This window comes from Cyprinodon variegatus, unplaced genomic scaffold (assembly GCF_000732505.1).
Source record: "Cyprinodon variegatus isolate N-32 unplaced genomic scaffold, C_variegatus-1.0 Scaffold771, whole genome shotgun sequence".
In the NCBI taxonomy this organism is placed as follows: domain Eukaryota; kingdom Metazoa; phylum Chordata; class Actinopteri; order Cyprinodontiformes; family Cyprinodontidae; genus Cyprinodon; species Cyprinodon variegatus.
The window spans coordinates 168,019-188,131 of NW_015151224.1; the positions used below are offsets into that span (position 1 = coordinate 168,019).

Genomic DNA, 20,113 nt, shown 5'->3' on the forward strand with positions numbered 1-20,113 from the left:
CTTTAAGGAACCTTTAGCTATCCTATTATTAATTGATTAATTGGAAAAATAGTCAGCAGATTAATCGATCTGCAAAATAATCGTTACCTGCAGCCCTAATATATGTTTATATATGTTTTTGAATTGAGTTGAATTTAAAATGTCAATTTTAAGTTTTCTTTCAAGGATTTGTGGCCTCTTCAACTTAAGCTTGTTTTTCTTTCCTTTCAGTCCTGTCAACTTGACCTACGATGTCTTTGACGGTAAGGGGGAGAGCACGCCTCTGGTGTTTTTGCACGGCCTCTTCGGCAGTAAATCCAACTTCCATTCAATAGCCAAGTCCTTGGTGCAACGCACCGGCCGAAAGGTAAAGCACCGCTGAAGATTTCTCACCTGTTTATTGTGTCTGAAACAGTTCATCATTGTTCGCTTGCATTTGTTCACAGCAGTCTGTCAATAGCCCATTGTAGAGAAAAATAAAAGGTTACTTGATAAGAGCCTTTAAGCTGATAAACGATACCTTTCTGGCATGACTTGAATAAATTTGTCACAACGTCTCCATTGTTTGTGACGTCAGGCTTTGGCTGAGCTGAGAAGATTCGCTCTGCTGCTTCCTTTTCCTCCATTCCAAGTGTCTTACCTGTCCTTTGTCCAGTCAGGTGTTGACTGTAGATGCTCGTAACCACGGAAACAGCCCCCACACCCCTGAGCTGACCTACGAAGTGATGGTTGCTGATTTGAAACACCTCCTCGGCCAGCTGCACATCGAAAAGTGCGTCCTCGTCGGCCACAGCATGGGGGGAAAAACCGCCATGACAACAGCTCTGACACAGGTGGGCGATTCCTTAATGTCAGCCTGGAGTCACTATGATGGTATATTTAATGAGGTGGAGAGTTTTCCTCACTTTACAGTCCTGCCATCTTTGCTAACCTTTATAACACGCCTTTAATTTTGAAACTGGAGCATTTTTACATGACTTGATGATTCTGGCATTTTTACATCAAAGTTTACATTTGAATTAACTTTAATGTTTCTTTTTGACTTAAGATTAGATTAGATGAGCTTTATTGATCTCACAGCGGAGAAATTCACTGGTCACATATTGGCATAGTACTTAAAGAAGGTGCAAACAAGGAGGAAAAGGTGCATTAGGAATAAAAAAAAGTACAAGGGAGTAACAGAGGTTTGAGGTGACATAGGTACAATCAGGATGGCTTATATACAGGTGGATTGACTTATTTGACTTTTAATACTTCATTTAGTTGTTGTTTTTGTTAAAAATATATTTTTAGCTCCAATAAATCATCATTAGTGAAGCTGGTTAGAAGGCTGGAGTTTGTTTTATCAGAACATTGCATTTAGGAAAAAAACACAAACATAGCCTCATATTAATTGAGGGCTGTAGCTTAATGTCTAGAAGAACAAAAACTGTTGAAGTTCTTCATTTGAATACAATTAGTAATATGAAAACACTGTCAAATATTTTCCATTTCGATGGCCGATTATTCATACACCCTGAAGTTTAACGCTCCTTCAATTAGAGAAAGGACCATTTTAAAAGCAGTTTAGTTTAATAATAATCATAAACGAATAATAAGCAGAGAATTGAATTTAGCCTGAAGGAAAAACTATAACTACCATATTTTCTGGACTACAAGGAGCACCTGAATATTAGACTCACAAGCTAAAATTAGAGGAAAATCCTATTTTCTTCATACATTACCAACACCTGACTAAAAGCTGCAGGTATTTTAATGTTTAATTACCATATCTAAGAGAATAAGCACAAAGGGGATTTATAGGAAAGATATGGCTTTTTGGGAACACATCCCTTTTATTAATAGTTTAAAAAACAAGCTACCACTACATATTTGCATAACTTTTTACGTATATGTCTAACTACCAGTAATTGCGAGTACTTTGCTTTTTAAACGGGTAAATTTACAGCACACATGAAAAAAAATACATGCTATTAGAATCCACTGGCTGACTGAGGCAAAACTTGCTTTTCACATTCCACCAGTTTTGGTGAGTGATTTAACGCCACTCATCATCCACGCCTCCCACTGAAAGCGTAGTGATACGTTGAACGCACCATTCACGCTGATGTGGCTGCAGTTGGTTCTTTTTTTGTGCTAAATTGTACAGCACTACTTTGCCAGGCAGTAGGACATGTAACCAACATAACACTCCTTTCTATAGATACTGTGTGTCTGATCACATGCCCTTCCGCCAGAAAAAGTAGTGCCGTACAACAGCGGAACAAACCAAAACAAATCCTCCTACGTTATCACAACAATCGTTGTTCATAGAAAAGCAGCACTGGATTCTAAGACGCAGGGTTCAAAGCTTGTAAAAAAAGTAGCGGCTTATCATCAGAATATTACGGTAATTATTCTTAACACACTCATCTTAATAAAAAACTATAAAATTTACAGAGAGGTTAACCCTTTAGCATCAGTGTCAATTTCATTATTCTACTAAAGACGCTAGACTCATTTCCTATCTTTTTTATGGCCTTTCAGAGAGAGTTGTGTCTGATTATGATGCATTCACTGACCAGAAATAACTTCTCATAGAAGTAGTACTCTTAAAAGTAATAAACCTACAACAGTAATGAGCTTTCTCCAATCAAAGTTGAAATTTAGAGCTTTAAGACTATATTTCTAATATAACTGTGTCTTGAACTTGTTTTATTTCCCCGTTTACCACTTTGTTCTGTCTTTCCTTTTGTCTGTAGCCGAGCTTAGTGGAGCGGTTGGTGGTCGTGGACATCAGTCCAGCCCAGACCACCACACGTACAAACTTCCGCTACTATATCCAGGCTATGCAGGAGATGAAGATCTCCACCGACATCCCCAGGTCCACTGCCAGACGGATGGCTGAGGATCAGCTCCGAAGTTTAGTGAAGGTCAGGACTACTTTTATTGAACTTTCTTCAGTATTTGGAATATGTTGAAACTGTAAGCTGGCGGTCCTCCTCTAGGAGCACTCTGTGCGTCAGTTCCTGCTGACCAACTTGGTGGAGGAGAACGGACATTACTCCTGGAGGGTCAACCTGGAGGCCATTGCTGCTCACCTTGATGAAATCATGAGTTTCCCCAGCCTTGACTCTGTCTATGAGGGACCAACGCTGTTTCTGGGCGGGGCCAGCTCTGCTTATATCAGGTAGAAAACACGACATGTTTATGTTTTAGATTGTTAAACCTCAGGATTTTAGAATGTGTAATCATGCCTCATGGGGGAGTTTAAGCTTGTTATGAGAGGAAATTTGCTGCTGTGACCATAGCTATGTCCCCAATGCTACAGATATAAATCAAGCCTTAGAATAAATATATAAATATTTAATTTCAGTAACATCTCACTCTACAGTTCAAGATTACTTAGTAAATGGCGGCAAGTAGATAACTACTTAAAGTTTGTCTTAGAAACCTGCAGCAACAGACATTCATTTTAAGGATATTTGCACTTCCCCAGGAAAGAAAATGAATAAACATGGAGTGCAGTGTTATACTTTAGTAATACACAGTTAGCATTTTGCTCCTTAAAATGAAATAAGACCTAATTTATTTTAGCCAGTGTTTCAAATGTTTCCTGTTGATTATTGGCCCTGCAGAGGTCTAACACAGATCTGCTCTTCATATGTGTAAGCTTGGGTTAATTTATCATACTTCCAAAATTCCTGGATTTATAATCATAACTTTGATTTATCCAGGATATATTTTTTTTAACTTTTGTTTAGATCATTAGCAAAACTCGAATAAAAAAAACAAAACAACAAAAACTCATCCAAAAACATCAGAAAAGTCAAAATACCAACTCTTTGAGCTTCCTTTGCCATCGCTTTTGCTGAAAATACTATATTATATAAAATGATATAACATTTTATATTTTTATCTCGATATTGTACTGATGCATATTAAATTAATAGTTTAGGTATTACAGTAAGCTTGTAACATTACTCGATAAAATGTAAAGTAGCCTTTGTGGGATTCTCATCTTATGGTCCTTTTGAGTAAAATCAAATGTTTTTATTCTGTATTTAAACAAAGCCATATAGCATGAAAACCAAAATTACATTACATCTGCTATTGTTCTTTATTTTGATAATTACTGTCATAATTGTTTAAATTCTGCTCTAGTCATCTGTTCTGACTAGGCTTGAGTATTGGCATGGGCGTTGTGATACGATACTTGGGTCACGATTCAATATTATCTAAATATTGCAACATTACCATATATTGTAATATTTTACCCAGCTATCATAAGAAAAGTAAGTGCTGTATATGTTGACAGAATCTATGTAGTTTGGGGTTTGAGTCGGTTCACGTGTTTCACTGCGATTGCCTCGACTACAAAGATGGTGATGTGCTGTAGTGTATAAACTCTCCAAGAGCCATCTACCAGAGCGACGGTGCAGAGGTAGTCAATTTTTCCCTCATTGTTTGAGGTAAAAATGTTTTTTTTCTGAAAATCGATATTAGAAACTGAAAGATCGATATCGGGGCTCGATGTTAACCATCGCCAGATCGCCCGGGGCAAGTTTTTATTGTCGGGAGAGTACAAATTACATTGCATTTGCCCGCCGGGCATGTGCAATGATCGCAAAAAAAAATTATTTATCACTCAAAATTACTTTAAAATCACCGACATTCGCTGAAAACGACCCACAAGCGTTGCCGGCGCCATCTTTGTTGTTTTGTANATTTGAATACAATTAGTAATATGAAAACACTGTCAAATATTTTCCATTTCGATGGCCGATTATTCATACACCCTGAAGTTTAACGCTCCTTCAATTAGAGAAAGGACCATTTTAAAAGCAGTTTAGTTTAATAATAATCATAAACGAATAATAAGCAGAGAATTGAATTTAGCCTGAAGGAAAAACTATAACTACCATATTTTCTGGACTACAAGGAGCACCTGAATATTAGACTCACAAGCTAAAATTAGAGGAAAATCCTATTTTCTTCATACATTACCAACACCTGACTAAAAGCTGCAGGTATTTTAATGTTTAATTACCATATCTAAGAGAATAAGCACAAAGGGGATTTATAGGAAAGATATGGCTTTTTGGGAACACATCCCTTTTATTAATAGTTTAAAAAACAAGCTACCACTACATATTTGCATAACTTTTTACGTATATGTCTAACTACCAGTAATTGCGAGTACTTTGCTTTTTAAACGGGTAAATTTACAGCACACATGAAAAAAAATACATGCTATTAGAATCCACTGGCTGACTGAGGCAAAACTTGCTTTTCACATTCCACCAGTTTTGGTGAGTGATTTAACGCCACTCATCATCCACGCCTCCCACTGAAAGCGTAGTGATACGTTGAACGCACCATTCACGCTGATGTGGCTGCAGTTGGTTCTTTTTTTGTGCTAAATTGTACAGCACTACTTTGCCAGGCAGTAGGACATGTAACCAACATAACACTCCTTTCTATAGATACTGTGTGTCTGATCACATGCCCTTCCGCCAGGAAAAGTAGTGCCGTACAACAGCGGAACAAACCAAAACAAATCCTCCTACGTTATCACAACAATCGTTGTTCATAGAAAAGCAGCACTGGATTCTAAGACGCAGGGTTCAAAGCTTGTAAAAAAAGTAGCGGCTTATCATCAGAATATTACGGTAATTATTCTTAACACACTCATCTTAATAAAAAACTATAAAATTTACAGAGAGGTTAACCCTTTAGCATCAGTGTCAATTTCATTATTCTACTAAAGACGCTAGACTCATTTCCTATCTTTTTTATGGCCTTTCAGAGAGAGTTGTGTCTGATTATGATGCATTCACTGACCAGAAATAACTTCTCATAGAAGTAGTACTCTTAAAAGTAATAAACCTACAACAGTAATGAGCTTTCTCCAATCAAAGTTGAAATTTAGAGCTTTAAGACTATATTTCTAATATAACTGTGTCTTGAACTTGTTTTATTTCCCCGTTTACCACTTTGTTCTGTCTTTCCTTTTGTCTGTAGCCGAGCTTAGTGGAGCGGTTGGTGGTCGTGGACATCAGTCCAGCCCAGACCACCACACGTACAAACTTCCGCTACTATATCCAGGCTATGCAGGAGATGAAGATCTCCACCGACATCCCCAGGTCCACTGCCAGACGGATGGCTGAGGATCAGCTCCGAAGTTTAGTGAAGGTCAGGACTACTTTTATTGAACTTTCTTCAGTATTTGGAATATGTTGAAACTGTAAGCTGGCGGTCCTCCTCTAGGAGCACTCTGTGCGTCAGTTCCTGCTGACCAACTTGGTGGAGGAGAACGGACATTACTCCTGGAGGGTCAACCTGGAGGCCATTGCTGCTCACCTTGATGAAATCATGAGTTTCCCCAGCCTTGACTCTGTCTATGAGGGACCAACGCTGTTTCTGGGTGGGGCCAGCTCTGCTTATATCAGGTAGAAAACACGACATGTTTATGTTTTAGATTGTTAAACCTCAGGATTTTAGAATGTGTAATCATGCCTCATGGGGGAGTTTAAGCTTGTTATGAGAGGAAATTTGCTGCTGTGACCATAGCTATGTCCCCAATGCTACAGATATAAATCAAGCCTTAGAATAAATATATAAATATTTAATTTCAGTAACATCTCACTCTACAGTTCAAGATTACTTAGTAAATGGCGGCAAGTAGATAACTACTTAAAGTTTGTCTTAGAAACCTGCAGCAACAGACATTCATTTTAAGGATATTTGCACTTCCCCAGGAAAGAAAATGAATAAACATGGAGTGCAGTGTTATACTTTAGTAATACACAGTTAGCATTTTGCTCCTTAAAATGAAATAAGACCTAATTTATTTTAGCCAGTGTTTCAAATGTTTCCTGTTGATTATTGGCCCTGCAGAGGTCTAACACAGATCTGCTCTTCATATGTGTAAGCTTGGGTTAATTTATCATACTTCCAAAATTCCTGGATTTATAATCATAACTTTGATTTATCCAGGATATATTTTTTTTAACTTTTGTTTAGATCATTAGCAAAACTCGAATAAAAAAAACAAAACAACAAAAACTCATCCAAAAACATCAGAAAAGTCAAAATACCAACTCTTTGAGCTTCCTTTGCCATCGCTTTTGCTGAAAATACTATATTATATAAAATGATATAACATTTTATATTTTTATCTCGATATTGTACTGATGCAACTAAATTAATAGTTTAAGTATTACAGTAAGCTTGTAACATTACTCGATAAAATGTAAAGTAGCCATTGTGGGATTCTCATCTTATGGTCCTTTTGAGTAAAATCAAATGTTTTTATTCTGTATTTAAACAAAGCCATATAGCATGAAAACCAAAATTACATTACATCTGCTATTGTTCTTTATTTTGATAATTACTGTCATAATTGTTTAAATTCTGCTCTAGTCATCTGTTCTGACTAGGCTTGAGTATTGGCATGGGTGTTGTGATACGATACTTGGGTCACGATTCAATATTATCTAAATATTGCAACATTACCATATATTGTAATATTTTACCCAGCTATCAAAATGAAAAGTAAATGCTGTATATGTTGACAGAATCTATGTAGTTTGAGTCGCTTCCCGTGTTTCGCTGCGATTGCCTCTACTACAAAGATGGTGATGTGCTGTTCTGTATAAACTCTCCAAGAGCCATCTACCAGAGCGGCGGTGCAGAGGTAGTCAATTTTTCCCTCATTGTTTGAGGTAAAAATGTTTTTTTCTGAAAATTGATATTAGAAACTGAAAGATCGATATCGGGGCTCGATGTTAACCATTGCCGATCGGGCAAATGAAATGTGAAAGTCACTTGCCCTTTGGGCAAATGGTAAAAATCCTTAACGTCAACCCCTGGATATTATATTGAGCAGCTGAATATCACTATATATTGCCAAATCTGTTTTTTTTTTTACCACACCCCTTGTTCTGACGGCTTAGAAAATGTGTGGTAACTCCGGCAGGTTCTCTTATGAACTTAATGACGGAAACTAATCTTTTGTTTTCATGCTGCAGCCGTTCCTAACTGAGCTACACTCCTGGTGAACATCCAATGTTTAGCCTATTGACAGGATCCCATCTGTTTTTTGATCTCATCCCTCTCTCTTTGCATCTACATCCCAGCTCTGACGATTACCCAGAAATCCAAAGGCTGTTCCCCAACGCCGACATCCAGTACATCCCAGATGCTAGCCACTGGATCCACGCAGACAAGCCTCTAGATTTCATCAGCTCCATCATCTCCTTCCTCCAGTCTTAGCTGCCTCCAAGCCAAGCCTGCAGACTTTCCTTGTTAACGCTCAGCCCTTCTGAGCGCGGAGTGGAGTCCATAACGATCCTAACGTTCGCCAACGCAGGACCAAACCCACTCTCCTGCTGCAGCCAGTTTTACCTTTTTAACCCTATCAGTGGTTGTAGTGTAGATGACTTTAATTTATTCTCCCAGACACTTAGTGGTTGTAGATTCTTCAGCTTGTTGACATGTTTGAGTTGATTTTTAGTTTAGCATCATGGGGCTATTTTCGGAGGTAATGTACTAATCCAAAGAAACTCTCCTTTGCACTGTACTTTCTTTGTGTTTGGATATAGTAGATCTCAAAACATACACAACCCTGTTAGAAAGCCATAAGATAATGAATTTTATGATGCATCCAGTAAAAGAATCCCTATTCAGAGGATAAAAAAAAAATATTTTCGAATAAATTGAAGCAGCTTTCAATTTTATTTTAGCTTTTAATCCACTTTAGTAACAGTCTGCCTAAACCACTTCCTGACATGAAAATATTTTCCCAATTTTGTTTTACAAAACTTCCTCCTTGAGTTTACGTATCTCATTTACAGCTCTCTGTTTTTAGATGACTCCACAGATTTTAAAAGCCAAAATCCTGTTTTTCAACCATTTGAAGTCATATTTTTGGACCCAGTGTAACACTTAGGCTTTAATCCCTCCATAATCGTATCAATCTGAAGAGAAGTAGCACCCACAGCATGACACAGCCACTGCCGTGTTTCACTGTAGTCATGTTGCTTTGTGCCAAATTCATCTATGAAATTCTGGCCTATTTTTTGTTTTTGTTTGGCATCTTTAAACCACAGAACATTTTATCAGGAGATATTTCTTTTTTTTTTTTCCCAACTATCATCCTTGGCCCAGACATACAGGGGATGCAGTGTTTGTCAGAAATGTAGTTCTGCTGTTAGACTCTTGGCAGCCTCATGCACGTTTAAGTTTCCAGTTTGTTTTTTTGAAGAGAAGTGTTGTATCGTCTCTGTTGTCTGTCACCTCCTCCCTTTGCCTCACTACAAAAGCTACAGCTTAGCATTTTTGTTTTTCAACAAGGAAAGATCTTACCAACCTTTCTGAACTTTATCTACCTGCTGACTAGAAACAGTTCTGTTCGCTAATGGAGGCAACTGTAACAGAACCCAAAGTAGGGCAGCCGAGCTGTAGTTCAGGTTTACTGGTTTTACTGTTATTGATGAGCTAAAGTGGACTGAATGTTTAAATCTAATTAAAATGTTTCAAAGGGTTCAATAGTATGCACACTGTAGTATTATTACATTATTATTCAAATATTGCATTAAAAAGTGTAGAAAGTGAAGATGGATTTTAACAGAGGTGTGTACAGTTCTGAGAGCCACTGTATTTATATCAGGATTGTAGAAAAAAAGTAAAAAAGTTTATATCTAAGGAGGCAATGGGTTCAGAAATGTAAGTTTGCGGTGGGATATTATTTAACGGTCTGTAACAGTTTTATTCAGAAAGTTTGTGCTCAGTTGAAAGTTGGTCAGTTTGTCATTAAGGCAATCCCTACTGATTATATTATGCTGGTTATATTTTTATGCCAACATGTTTATGTACAGGATTTGAAGCGGATATTTTCCAATGCAGTATTAACTCTTAACTGTTCCCTGATCCTCTCAGGATACAAGCAGAAACACTCGGTCTTACATACCTTCATGTTTGGTTTGTGTCTGGCAGCAAGCCGTGGTAACGTCGTGTCTTTGTACATGTTGAGTCCTATCAGTGTTTTTTCCCTATTTACCTGTGTATTCCAGCTATATTTAAGAATAAGGCACAAAGCTTTGTGAGTATATCACAGATATATGCTGCAGCAAAGTATCTAAGTACCCAATCATAGTGGTGTTGATATATTTTCAGTCTCCTCGGGGTCGGTGACTTTGGTCCAGTAGTGAAACTGCCACGTGTGAATAAGCAGGGTGTTTTTTGTCCGTGTGCCTCTTTTGTCCAGAGGTCTTTTATTTCTGTAAATCTTTAATAAGAAACTTTGAATCTATGATGTCCTGTAGACTTTTAGATGGCAGCTGGGTTGCCAGATCTGTATGAATTAACATTTAAAGCACTAAATGTTTACTACAATCAATGTTTTATGTTTTGAGTATAGAACAAGGGGGGAAAAAAAGGCCTTCAGTGGTCAAATTATATTCGTTAAAATTATTTTATTACAGCTCAGCCCTTAAATGCTCCTCCTGCGGGACGGATTAGCGTGAGGCACATTTCATAAGATTGTCTGGGGAGGGGTGGAGCATGTAATGTTTGAAGGCAGGTTTTGTTTGCCATCGTGGGTTTGTTTGAAGACTGTAATGATCTGTTCAGTACTGTAGTTCTCTGACACTAAGAGCATGCCTTTTTCCTCTGGTTTCCAGCTGTTACCTTTCCTTCATCTTTGTTCCCACCGTGGAGGCACTTCTACTGGTTAATAAAAGTATATACATTTTAAATGTTCTTGAGATCCATATAGAAGTGAATAATATATATATATACATATATATATATATAGTTGGATATATTATACAATAAAAAAATCTAAAACCTCTGAGTTTTTCAGTGACTTTTATTTACACCAAAGAACAGTATTTGTGGTACTTTTTTTATTTACATGTTGAGGACCCATTTATATTGAGTAATCTTTTACACATCAAAAGGTTGTTGATCCAAGATGCTTTGAATGCTCGCAACAGTAACTTTAATATATGGATAAAAATACTGTGCCTTTGTGTTCCGAGGGTGTCGGCCAGAGATGCACCAGGAAATCTGGAGTAAAACAAGCGTTTGGCATAAATTCAGGAATCCAATCCTTTCCTGTTCTCTGATCATACTGTAAATAAGGGATAATAAGTAGTGCAAACAACAATTTTCGATGTGCACGCTGTTGCTGAGGGAAGATGATTTAAAGAAGATGACAGAAACAGGACAGTTTTAACTGAGGGAAGCTGCTAGTTCAGCTGATTTTAGTCTTTCATATCTGACTATTTGGGGTCCAAAAACCAAGAAGTCTGCCTTGGAAAGTTTCCTCCCATTCTTGCATTATAATGAACCCATTTTTTTTACTAAATTAGCAAGAAATTATTTATAGTACCTAAAAATTTGCTCATTGTCTCCTGAGTGAGCCAAGTTACTTAAAACAAAAAAATTTAATAAAATTCAACTAGGATCAGAACCACAAGCATTGGAAATAATGTCCAATTGCTTTTGTCCTTTTTAGTAAAAGTTGTCTCCATAATGAATAAAAATTAATAAACTTTTCAGAAAAACCATCTCTCATTGATCTGTTGATGTACAGAGATTAACATGGGAGTAATAGACGGTCATAAAATAGGGGATTAAACCTAAGAGGCAAACAGACCGAGAGCCTTGCTGTTTATGCATGTAGATTAAAATGGCTCTTACTATATAAAAAAAAAAATTTAAAACATATGAACACTCTTAGACGAAGGATGTATTTCTAACACCAATAAGTGAGGCTATAGATGGTAATATTTATAATGTTCAAAATGACAGCTGTTAAATCAACACTGTCAAAATATCTGAAACTTTTTTAATATTTCTAATGAGTTTTAAGAGAAAGGGCTATAAAATATACACCAATTAACTGTTGCTTTTAGGTGTAAAATACCTGAAAAGACATGTTGATTAGGGTTTTGATTCCAAATTAGGAATTTAAAATCCCTACAACAGCTTTTTCAAGCTCTCCCTGATTGGATATGAGTTTCAGATTTCAAGTCTGACCTAAAAAAAATAAATAGTGCTCTGCAGTAAAGACAAATAAAGCCATTTAAATCAGTCCTGGCAGGTAAAAGCTTTATAAAACCACATCATCCAGATCGGTGCATCTCTAGTCCAAACAGTGGACATGAATCTTCTGCCGAGGGGCAGAAGAAGAACTTTGGCACTAAGAAAAATTGTTTTCTATCCTAGAGCTTCAAGAACAGAAAGACACAAGCAGAACAATGTCCTGTTTGGTATCAGAAAACCATGAAGGTGGTTTGCTGCAGTAGAAGATCTGCAAATACTTTCTAGGAGTTCTGCACATGATTTGCATAAAGCAAGAAATTCCAGAAAGAAATTTGTTCCCTGTTTTCCTGCCTCTGGTAAACAAAGACATTTCTCTGTTATAGAAAAGTTTGTAGACCGAGAGCAAAACTACAAGCTCTGCAGATTCTGGGTTTCTGGCATCAAACTGCACTGCAAAAAATCTAAATAAGTCATTTTTTTCTTAAAATAAGTGCATTTTTTTCTTGAATTTAGTAGATAAATGAGACACTTTGCCAATGGAAAAAGACAATTTACATTTAAAATAAGAAAAAAACAATTGCATTTTCTTATTTCAAGTCCAGAATATCTAATTATCTAATTTTAATGGGAAAAATACTTATTCCATTGGCAAATTTCATCTTATTTACTTACTAAAATTAAGGGTAAATACATTTAATTTAAAACATTTCTACTTATTTTTTCTAGATTGTTTTTGTAGTGTGGACTGCCATCATTCTGACCCTTCAAACATCCTCACAATAAGCAGCATTATTATTATTTGTGTGAGTCTCTGGAAAGCTCCAGTGTGCTGGATGTCCTGTGATGGTTTCAGTCGAGGCAAACCACCTGAAAGCCATCGTCTCCTCTGCCCCACTCCTTCTCCTGCTCGGCTCCGTCCTGATACGGGAAGCGAGGCCTGGTCTTCTTCAACTTGTCCCTCCAGGTGCGAGTTCCAGCGGAGGCAGCAGCAGGAGGAGAGGCCATGCTGGGAGCCGGTGCAGAAGGGTTGGCAGGCTTGTTCACAAAGATCTGGTTGGAGTTGGTGGTAGGAGGTGCGGGTGATCCGAATGTGAAGTTTGTCGGCCGCTGGATGGGAGGCTGTTTGTTTCGCCTCAGGAGGCCTTTCCGAGTTGACTTATTCTGGGCCTGCTGCTCTGCCATCTGCTGACTCATCACCTGCTGCTGGAGGAGACGCTGAAAGTCCTCCTGAGGAGAGGCATAAAATAATCTTCTTAGATTTTAAGACTGTTTTACTTCACATTTATCCTTCATCTGCCTGCTTTCAGTGCAATTTACAAAATTTATGATCACTGCTAGTGGAAAAGTTGGTAGATTTCCTCGATTACTGTACCTAAGTCCTTTTTTAAGCATCTTTAGTTGCATCATTTTTTTAAGGGGGATACATATAACTCACTCCACTACATTTCAGTCAAATATTGTAATTTTTTACTCAACTACATTTCGAGGAAGCTGCTAGTTAAATTTGGCTCAGCTTTTTATCCACTGTTACTGTTTTTCTTTTTAATGCAATTTCAACATGAAAGATAGCAGCCATTAGGACTGAATTAGGACACAACTGTTTTAGAGATATGCGTGTCATTCCACAGATGTGAGAAACTCAGGGATTATATTATTTCTAGTTTATAAATTAGTTGCGATGTGGCCAAGTTGTTCAGTAGGATAAGTTCTCAAATCAGAGCTTTAGTTTCTTTGTGGCAACAGATTCAACCTTAAACCTCTATTCCATAGTGAAAGTCACTATGGAATAGTGACCTACACCTTTCTATTTGGGTTATTTTTAAATAAATAATAAATACATAATATAAATAATGATGAAATAAATGAGTAATTAAATAAATAATATATAAATAAATAATTAAAAAAGCTGTTGTTATATTTTTTGGCATTTTTATGCAGAAGTTCTTTATAGGTGGAGTAGAATTTGTAGCAGTGGCTCTACTCATGAATAAATCAGGTAGTTTCTGAAAGTTACAAGGTTCATTAAAATTACTCGGAAAATAATAAAGAAGTGCCATTATACATGCTTATCCATGCTCGGATAAGTGTGATGGAAAATTGATGGATGGATGTAGTGATGTTAGAAAGTTGTATTTTTATTTTTGAGTATTTAAATACTTGCAAAAGTAAGTACTTTAATACTTTAACTTGAATAGATATTTTACCGGGTAATTTTTACTTGTAGTATCATTATTTTTACTTAAGTGCTATAATTGAGTACTTGGTCCACCACTGATAATTAGTCACAGTGTAGAGTGAATAAAAATGTTTCCAGATTAATATGGATTCAAAATTTTCAGGTTTATCTATGTAAAATCTAGAATATATATGAATTATTTACTGAAGCATTGTTATGAGAGGTTTCTACTGATTAAAGTTTAGGGTTCTTTTGCCCATTGTACTATGGAGGACGGACTCTGCCATATATAAAAATAAATACAGAAATAAATAAATGCAAATAAATGTAAGTAGAAATTAAATTATACAGTGAAACATAAATGTATATAACTTTTAATTAGCTTCTTTATTTTTTTGTCCTTTATAATCTTCAACTTTATTCTTTAATTACTTATATTTTAAGTATTTATTTATGTGCATGTTATAATATTTTTGTCTGTTTTATTCTTACTTTGTATTTTTTTACCCTATTTATTTCTGCCTGCCCTTTTTACATTTCTGTATGCATTTCTGCCTCATTATGCAAATGATGAGGGGCGTGTCTTAAGGACTCAACTGCTGCCCATTGGTTGGTTAGCATTTTGCTGCATCCGTCGAATTTACATAGCTTTTCCCCACCGTAAAGCGTATTTATTTTTATATATGGTCCGTCCTCCATACAGCATGACACTGCCAACATCATGTTATACTATAGGGATTGCATGTTCATGTCATGTGCACTCATGCCACTTATTCTGTTTTTGCATAAAAGGCCAAAAGGTTCAACCCTATCTGACAAGAGCATCTGTCTCCCATACTGGTTGTAAAACTTTCTAAACGGTTCTTTTTGTGTTGTATCTTTATTTTTTTTTGTGTGTTTGTTTTTTCCACTATCCACCAGAGAGGTGATTTGTAGAGTCGATAATTAACTGTCGACCTATTTGCAAAATTTTGTGTTGGCGTTCAATATACTACATTGATATTTTTTTGTTTTGTCACAAAAAAATTCTAAGGGGTATTCCTTCGTCCTATAAAAAATACATCTCCCCATATCGGGTTAAAATGTACCGTTGTAATTATTTTATTATATTATTTAAAATAAAAAGAAAATAATCTCAGATTTTATCTAGGTCAGAAAAGCTGCAAAACAAAGTGTGTTTTTCTCACGTGGTGCAGAGAGCTTGGTGAAAACCACACGCAACCCTGAGGCCAAATACCAGCTGCTGTTAAAGAACTTAAAGTCCTCATAATGGAAGATAATTTTAATTGGAGCTGGTTTTTCATCATTTATCTTGGAGCCCCAGCTTGGGTTTTATTATAATCATGTGCGTCAGTGTGTGTGTTTCTTAGTGACTGGCATGTTTTACTCTCTGTTGACGTTGGTTCTCTGTGTACCTAAAGAACACACCCTTTCTCTGAGCCGTTTACCTTCCAGGCCTCGAGCTCCAGTGAGAGCTCCAGACGTTTCTGTGCGGCCTCCAGCAGCTGGTTGTTCAGCGCCATCAACTCGGTCTTACTCCGCAGCACCTCGCCTTCCATCGCCTTCTTCCTGTGCAGCAAAGCAGAACAAATGAATCATTCCTCAGAATAGAATTGTGGCTTCCCTTTTTCCACCTCAAATCTTGACAGCGTGACAGTTTGTGTGGGAACTCACTTCTCTATGGCCTCATCTCTGTCCCTCAGAGCCTGCTGCAGGACGGCGCTCTCTTCTGCTCCATTTTTCCAAGATTTAGAATCCTGAAGGAAGAATCAGAAGATGGATGAATTAAAGCATGAAGACAGTTTGATTTAAAGTTGTATTGATTGGTAAAATCAGAACATTGCTCCCTAAATTTCTCCTTTTAACAAAAACTGACGCAGAGAGAAAGGAATCACTGATAGCATCACGAGTAAACTTGTCAGGCAGCATAGCTAAGCTTAACCCGCAGGGTGGAGTTCTCACTGAAACAATGCTTCATCAGACAGCAGATGCCTTTCAAATGACAGAAGTAGCTTCAGGGGGAAATTTTAAGATGTGAAAACTTTGTTTCTCAGCCACAAAAGATCAGCGATGCATTATGTTTTTTTAAAGTGAAACCAACGTTTAAAAAAGCTGAATGTCATCGCCTGTTTTGAGGGTTAGTAGGCAAATATGTATTTTTGTTTTGTTTATTTTACAGTCAATCAGTCAGTCTTAGGTCCCAATTTTCTATTCTGTTTGTTCAACCATTAATGAATGACAAACCTGATTACAAAGACTGCTTCGCAAAGAAAGCAACTAAGATAAGAAGAAGCAGTTTCCTGTGCAAATAACTCTCCACATCTCTAACCAGGTCCTACAAGCATGAGCAAAGCAAACACTCTTCTGAGCGCCGTGCCCATCGACTGATATCACCAGAAACTAAATGACTATTACCTTTGTACCTTTTCACGGTTTCCCGTGTATTCTATTTAGATTTTATGTGGCAACAATGTGCTGTAGAAACGAGTTTCTTTGAGAGGAAAGAATGAAAAAGCTGCTCTGTTTACCAAACGCAGCACATAGCATGGCAGTGAGAACATCATGCTGTGGGGATGCTTTAGTCCTCAATGGGAGACAGGTGTAGGTGACTACAATATTAAACATTAATGATATTTTATATGCTCAAAACTAACACTGCACAGTCCATCCTTATTATATGGCACAGTGGTGGCAGCATCATGCTGAGGGGAAGCTTTCGCTTCGTTCAGAAAAAGAGGGATTGATTAAATGAGACAATCCTAAGAAAAAAGCCTGTTAGAAGCTGCAAAAAGCGAGATGCTTTAGAGTAGAGGTCTTCAACGTTTTCTAGGCTAAGGACCCACAAACATGGCATGATGGAGCATGGACCCCCTAATTATATTGTATGAAATTGTGTTCTATCAAACTGGTCCTATAGTCACTCTAATACAGATGGAGTAATGTAATTTCGCCCTGGGATTATTAAAATGTTTCTGATTCTGATTCCGATTCCTCATTGATGGGACAGGTGTTGTGAATGAAACGGTGACCAGCTTGAAAGAGCTCCCATGTGTCGCTGAATGTGTGCATTGATGACTGAAAGACCTCTTCTGCTTCCATTTATCTGTTTACTACAGTGTGTTGAATTCATGTTAATGTGGATTTAAAGACATTTCAATTAGTGGAAAAAAATTGCAGGGGGGAATATTGAAAATATTGTTGAAGACCTCCATTTTAGAGGAATTTTTTTTTTATCAGAGCTACACAGGAAATGCACATAGTGCAGACCTAAGTCCAACCGAGAATCGGTAACAAGACAGAACTGAGGTCTCAGTCATTAAAACTAAGTTAGCTTTGTCATTTGAAAAAGGATTTTTCATTAGTACGGGTTTATACAATAACGTGTTTAAAATGTGCTTTTAGTGATGGAAAACTTTAAGGAGAATGAATTGAAATGTTAATATTTAACAAAATGTGACAAAAAAAAAAGGTCCAGGGTGGGTGTGACCCTCACCTGCTTGGTATGGCTGATTGCCAGCTGTCTGGCCACATTCTTCAGCTCCACCAGCGCAGCGTCCAGCCGGTTCTCCCCCCCTCGGGGCTCAGGTTTGCTGGATTCAGGCTCTACCAGTGGGTTTAACAGCCTCAGAACTGACAGAACTTCATCTGTGACCTGTAGTAAAAAGCAAACCAGTTTCATGAAGAGCTTTGTAGTTTCATGCTGTGTCCAGCAGCCTTAGCTTATATCCATTACCGTCTCCCGGTGTTTGCTCCAGCCGGGTCCATCAGTGCTCCCCTGCAGTTTGTCCACCTGAGCCTTAAGCTTGATGCTCCTCCTGCGGGACAACTCCACCTCCCTACGTACTTCTTTAAGCTATTGAAAAACATAACAACACTCTTTTTAAACATTTTATCAGTGAATGCAGGTATTTTTTTTTGTGTCTAAGAAGATAACAACTAGCCTAAACACAAAAAGAAACATTTTGGACTTAATGTAAGCAGAAACTGCTAGTCTAGATTCTGGGGTGAAACCAGTTGTACAGGTTCATAAACTCAGAGCTGAAACCAAAGAGATAGACTGAAGACACAGGATAATTATGAAGGACTAAACCTTTTATTACCTGAGAAATCTTTCTTATATTTTCATTATTAAATACATTATTCTAAAGCCTTCAGACCACTATGATAAGTCTTATGCAGGAGTCGTTGTTTACTTCATTTCTTGTTTAACTCCTTAGTTATATCATAGATGGTCTCCACCCTGTTTTACTGGTCTGATCAGGGAGCAGTTTTCACCTTCTTCTAGAGGCATTAAAAGTCTTTGCATCTTACCGTATCTGAGACATGTGTCAGCGTCCTGCGTCTGCCGAGCGGCCTGCCGGTGCTGATCAGGTCTGGTAAGGTCTTGTCAGCGTAGAACCTCTGGAAGGGGCTCTCTCCCGCTTCGGCTCCGGCTCCTGTCTTCACGGAGTCCCTTGCCTCCTCTGAGCCCATTTCACCTGAGCTGTCCGTCTCCTCGGACTGAGTCATGCTGCTGTTGTCGTTGGCCTGCCCGTCTTCATCCTCGTCCTTTATGTTAAAATCTCTGTTGAAGCAGGAGTTGATGTAAGGCAGCAGATCCGAGGAAAGTCCCTCCTCTGTGCTGCTGAAGCCCAAACCTTCTTGTTCTGTGCTAGTTTGATGTTGATCTGCATCCTCTGTGTTGCTGATGGAGGTCTGTGGTTCTGTTTCTGTCGGTAGGATAGATGATCTGTACAACATGTATTTGGTCCTCATGGAGCTGGAGTCCAGCTTCCTGTCCTCCAGCCTGCAGAGGGAAGAGTGAAGCTGCTCGCTGGAGGTCAGCCGAGGTCTCAGCTGCTCATTGAGCACCGAGAATGGCTGAGAGTAGTCCATGATGAGTCCCAGAGAAGAGCTAGGAACAGCTAGACCATCTGAAGACACAGTGACATGTAAACACAGATGAAAAGGAGAGGATTTAATCCAAGGAGGAGGGAGGAAGGCAGCAGCTATGTGACTAGACCAGTTCTACCTGAATGCCGTGCGTCCTTACAGGATCCAACATGACATGATGTGATGTCACAGGAGGCTGTGGCTTCACGCAGCCTTTCTTCCTCCTTTTCGATTGCTAAACGAGCACATGACGTGCAAACACGCCGAAGCAGCAGAGAGACAGAGAGGCGTGGGTTCTGATGCTCAGATACAATGAAATCATCCGAGCCTGACGCACCTGACTGCTGCTGAAAGTCAAACAAGAGATAAAAAAAGATTGATAGAAAGACACAATGACTGGAATAAAGTACTCAAAGGAAATGAATGCTTCACATAAACCCACATGGGTGATTAGTCATTGATTTATTTTTAGTTTTGGAAGTTTTTGGGGAAAAACACCAGCTATAACATGGTCGTTATTTATAGTGCAGGGCGATGGTGGTGGAAGCCTCCTGCAGACACATGCAGAGATAAATTTAGCTTTCACAGCTTTCTATGGAAATGATTCAATCAGTTTAAAATGAGACTTCCATTCTTTTATAATAAGCACATGATTTATATAATTGTGGTTATTGACCTGTTTGTCTCATGATGAAGCAGAAGGAGACTTATAGCCGTGGCACTTTAAAAAACTCTTTGCCAAAACCAATGCATTTCCTTCCTCTCAAATTAGGTCATAAAACTTTCATTTTCTCCACCTACATCTAAACTAGTGAAAACACACACTAGGAAACATTAGAATATCACAGAAAACGTTTTTTTATTTCAAAACACATAATGACTGAAGCATGGTTTCACACAGAGTAATAAAGGCTAAACAAAAAATAAAGTTGTAATTGACTCGTTACAGTCTATTCAGCCGTGTTTAGACTGCTGCCACTCTTAAAATGACATCATAGTGTGGCGCACTAAGGAACATAAGCCACACAAGTCATTACTAAACAGCATGGCCGT

The 20,113-nt window shown here is 37.9% G+C and overlaps 2 protein-coding genes across 2 annotated transcripts in view; one reads left to right on the top strand and one right to left on the bottom strand.

Annotated features, from left to right (window-relative positions):
- abhd11 (abhydrolase domain containing 11) overlaps positions 1-9,047 on the top strand; it is a 13,213-nt gene extending 4,166 nt beyond the window's left edge. Inside the window, exons 2-6 of the mRNA XM_015396009.1 lie at positions 211-346; positions 639-812; positions 2,721-2,891; positions 2,967-3,148; positions 8,100-9,047. Of these exons, the coding sequence (XP_015251495.1) occupies positions 211-346; positions 639-812; positions 2,721-2,891; positions 2,967-3,148; positions 8,100-8,235 (799 nt within the window). The 3' untranslated portion in view covers positions 8,236-9,047. The remainder of the gene's footprint in view (positions 1-210; positions 347-638; positions 813-2,720; positions 2,892-2,966; positions 3,149-8,099) is intronic.
- A 3,578-nt stretch (positions 9,048-12,625) lies between these two features.
- On the bottom strand, positions 12,626-19,145 carry LOC107098361. Its single transcript, XM_015395998.1, has 6 exons — positions 18,500-19,145; positions 17,922-18,041; positions 17,682-17,840; positions 15,863-15,945; positions 15,637-15,757; positions 12,626-13,239 (listed from the first exon to the last, which is right to left on the bottom strand). Exons 1-6 carry the CDS (start codon positions 19,061-19,063, stop codon positions 12,862-12,864), a joined length of 1,425 nt encoding a protein of 474 aa, XP_015251484.1. The 5' UTR covers positions 19,064-19,145; the 3' UTR covers positions 12,626-12,861.
- Positions 19,146-20,113: the final 968 nt, after the last annotated feature.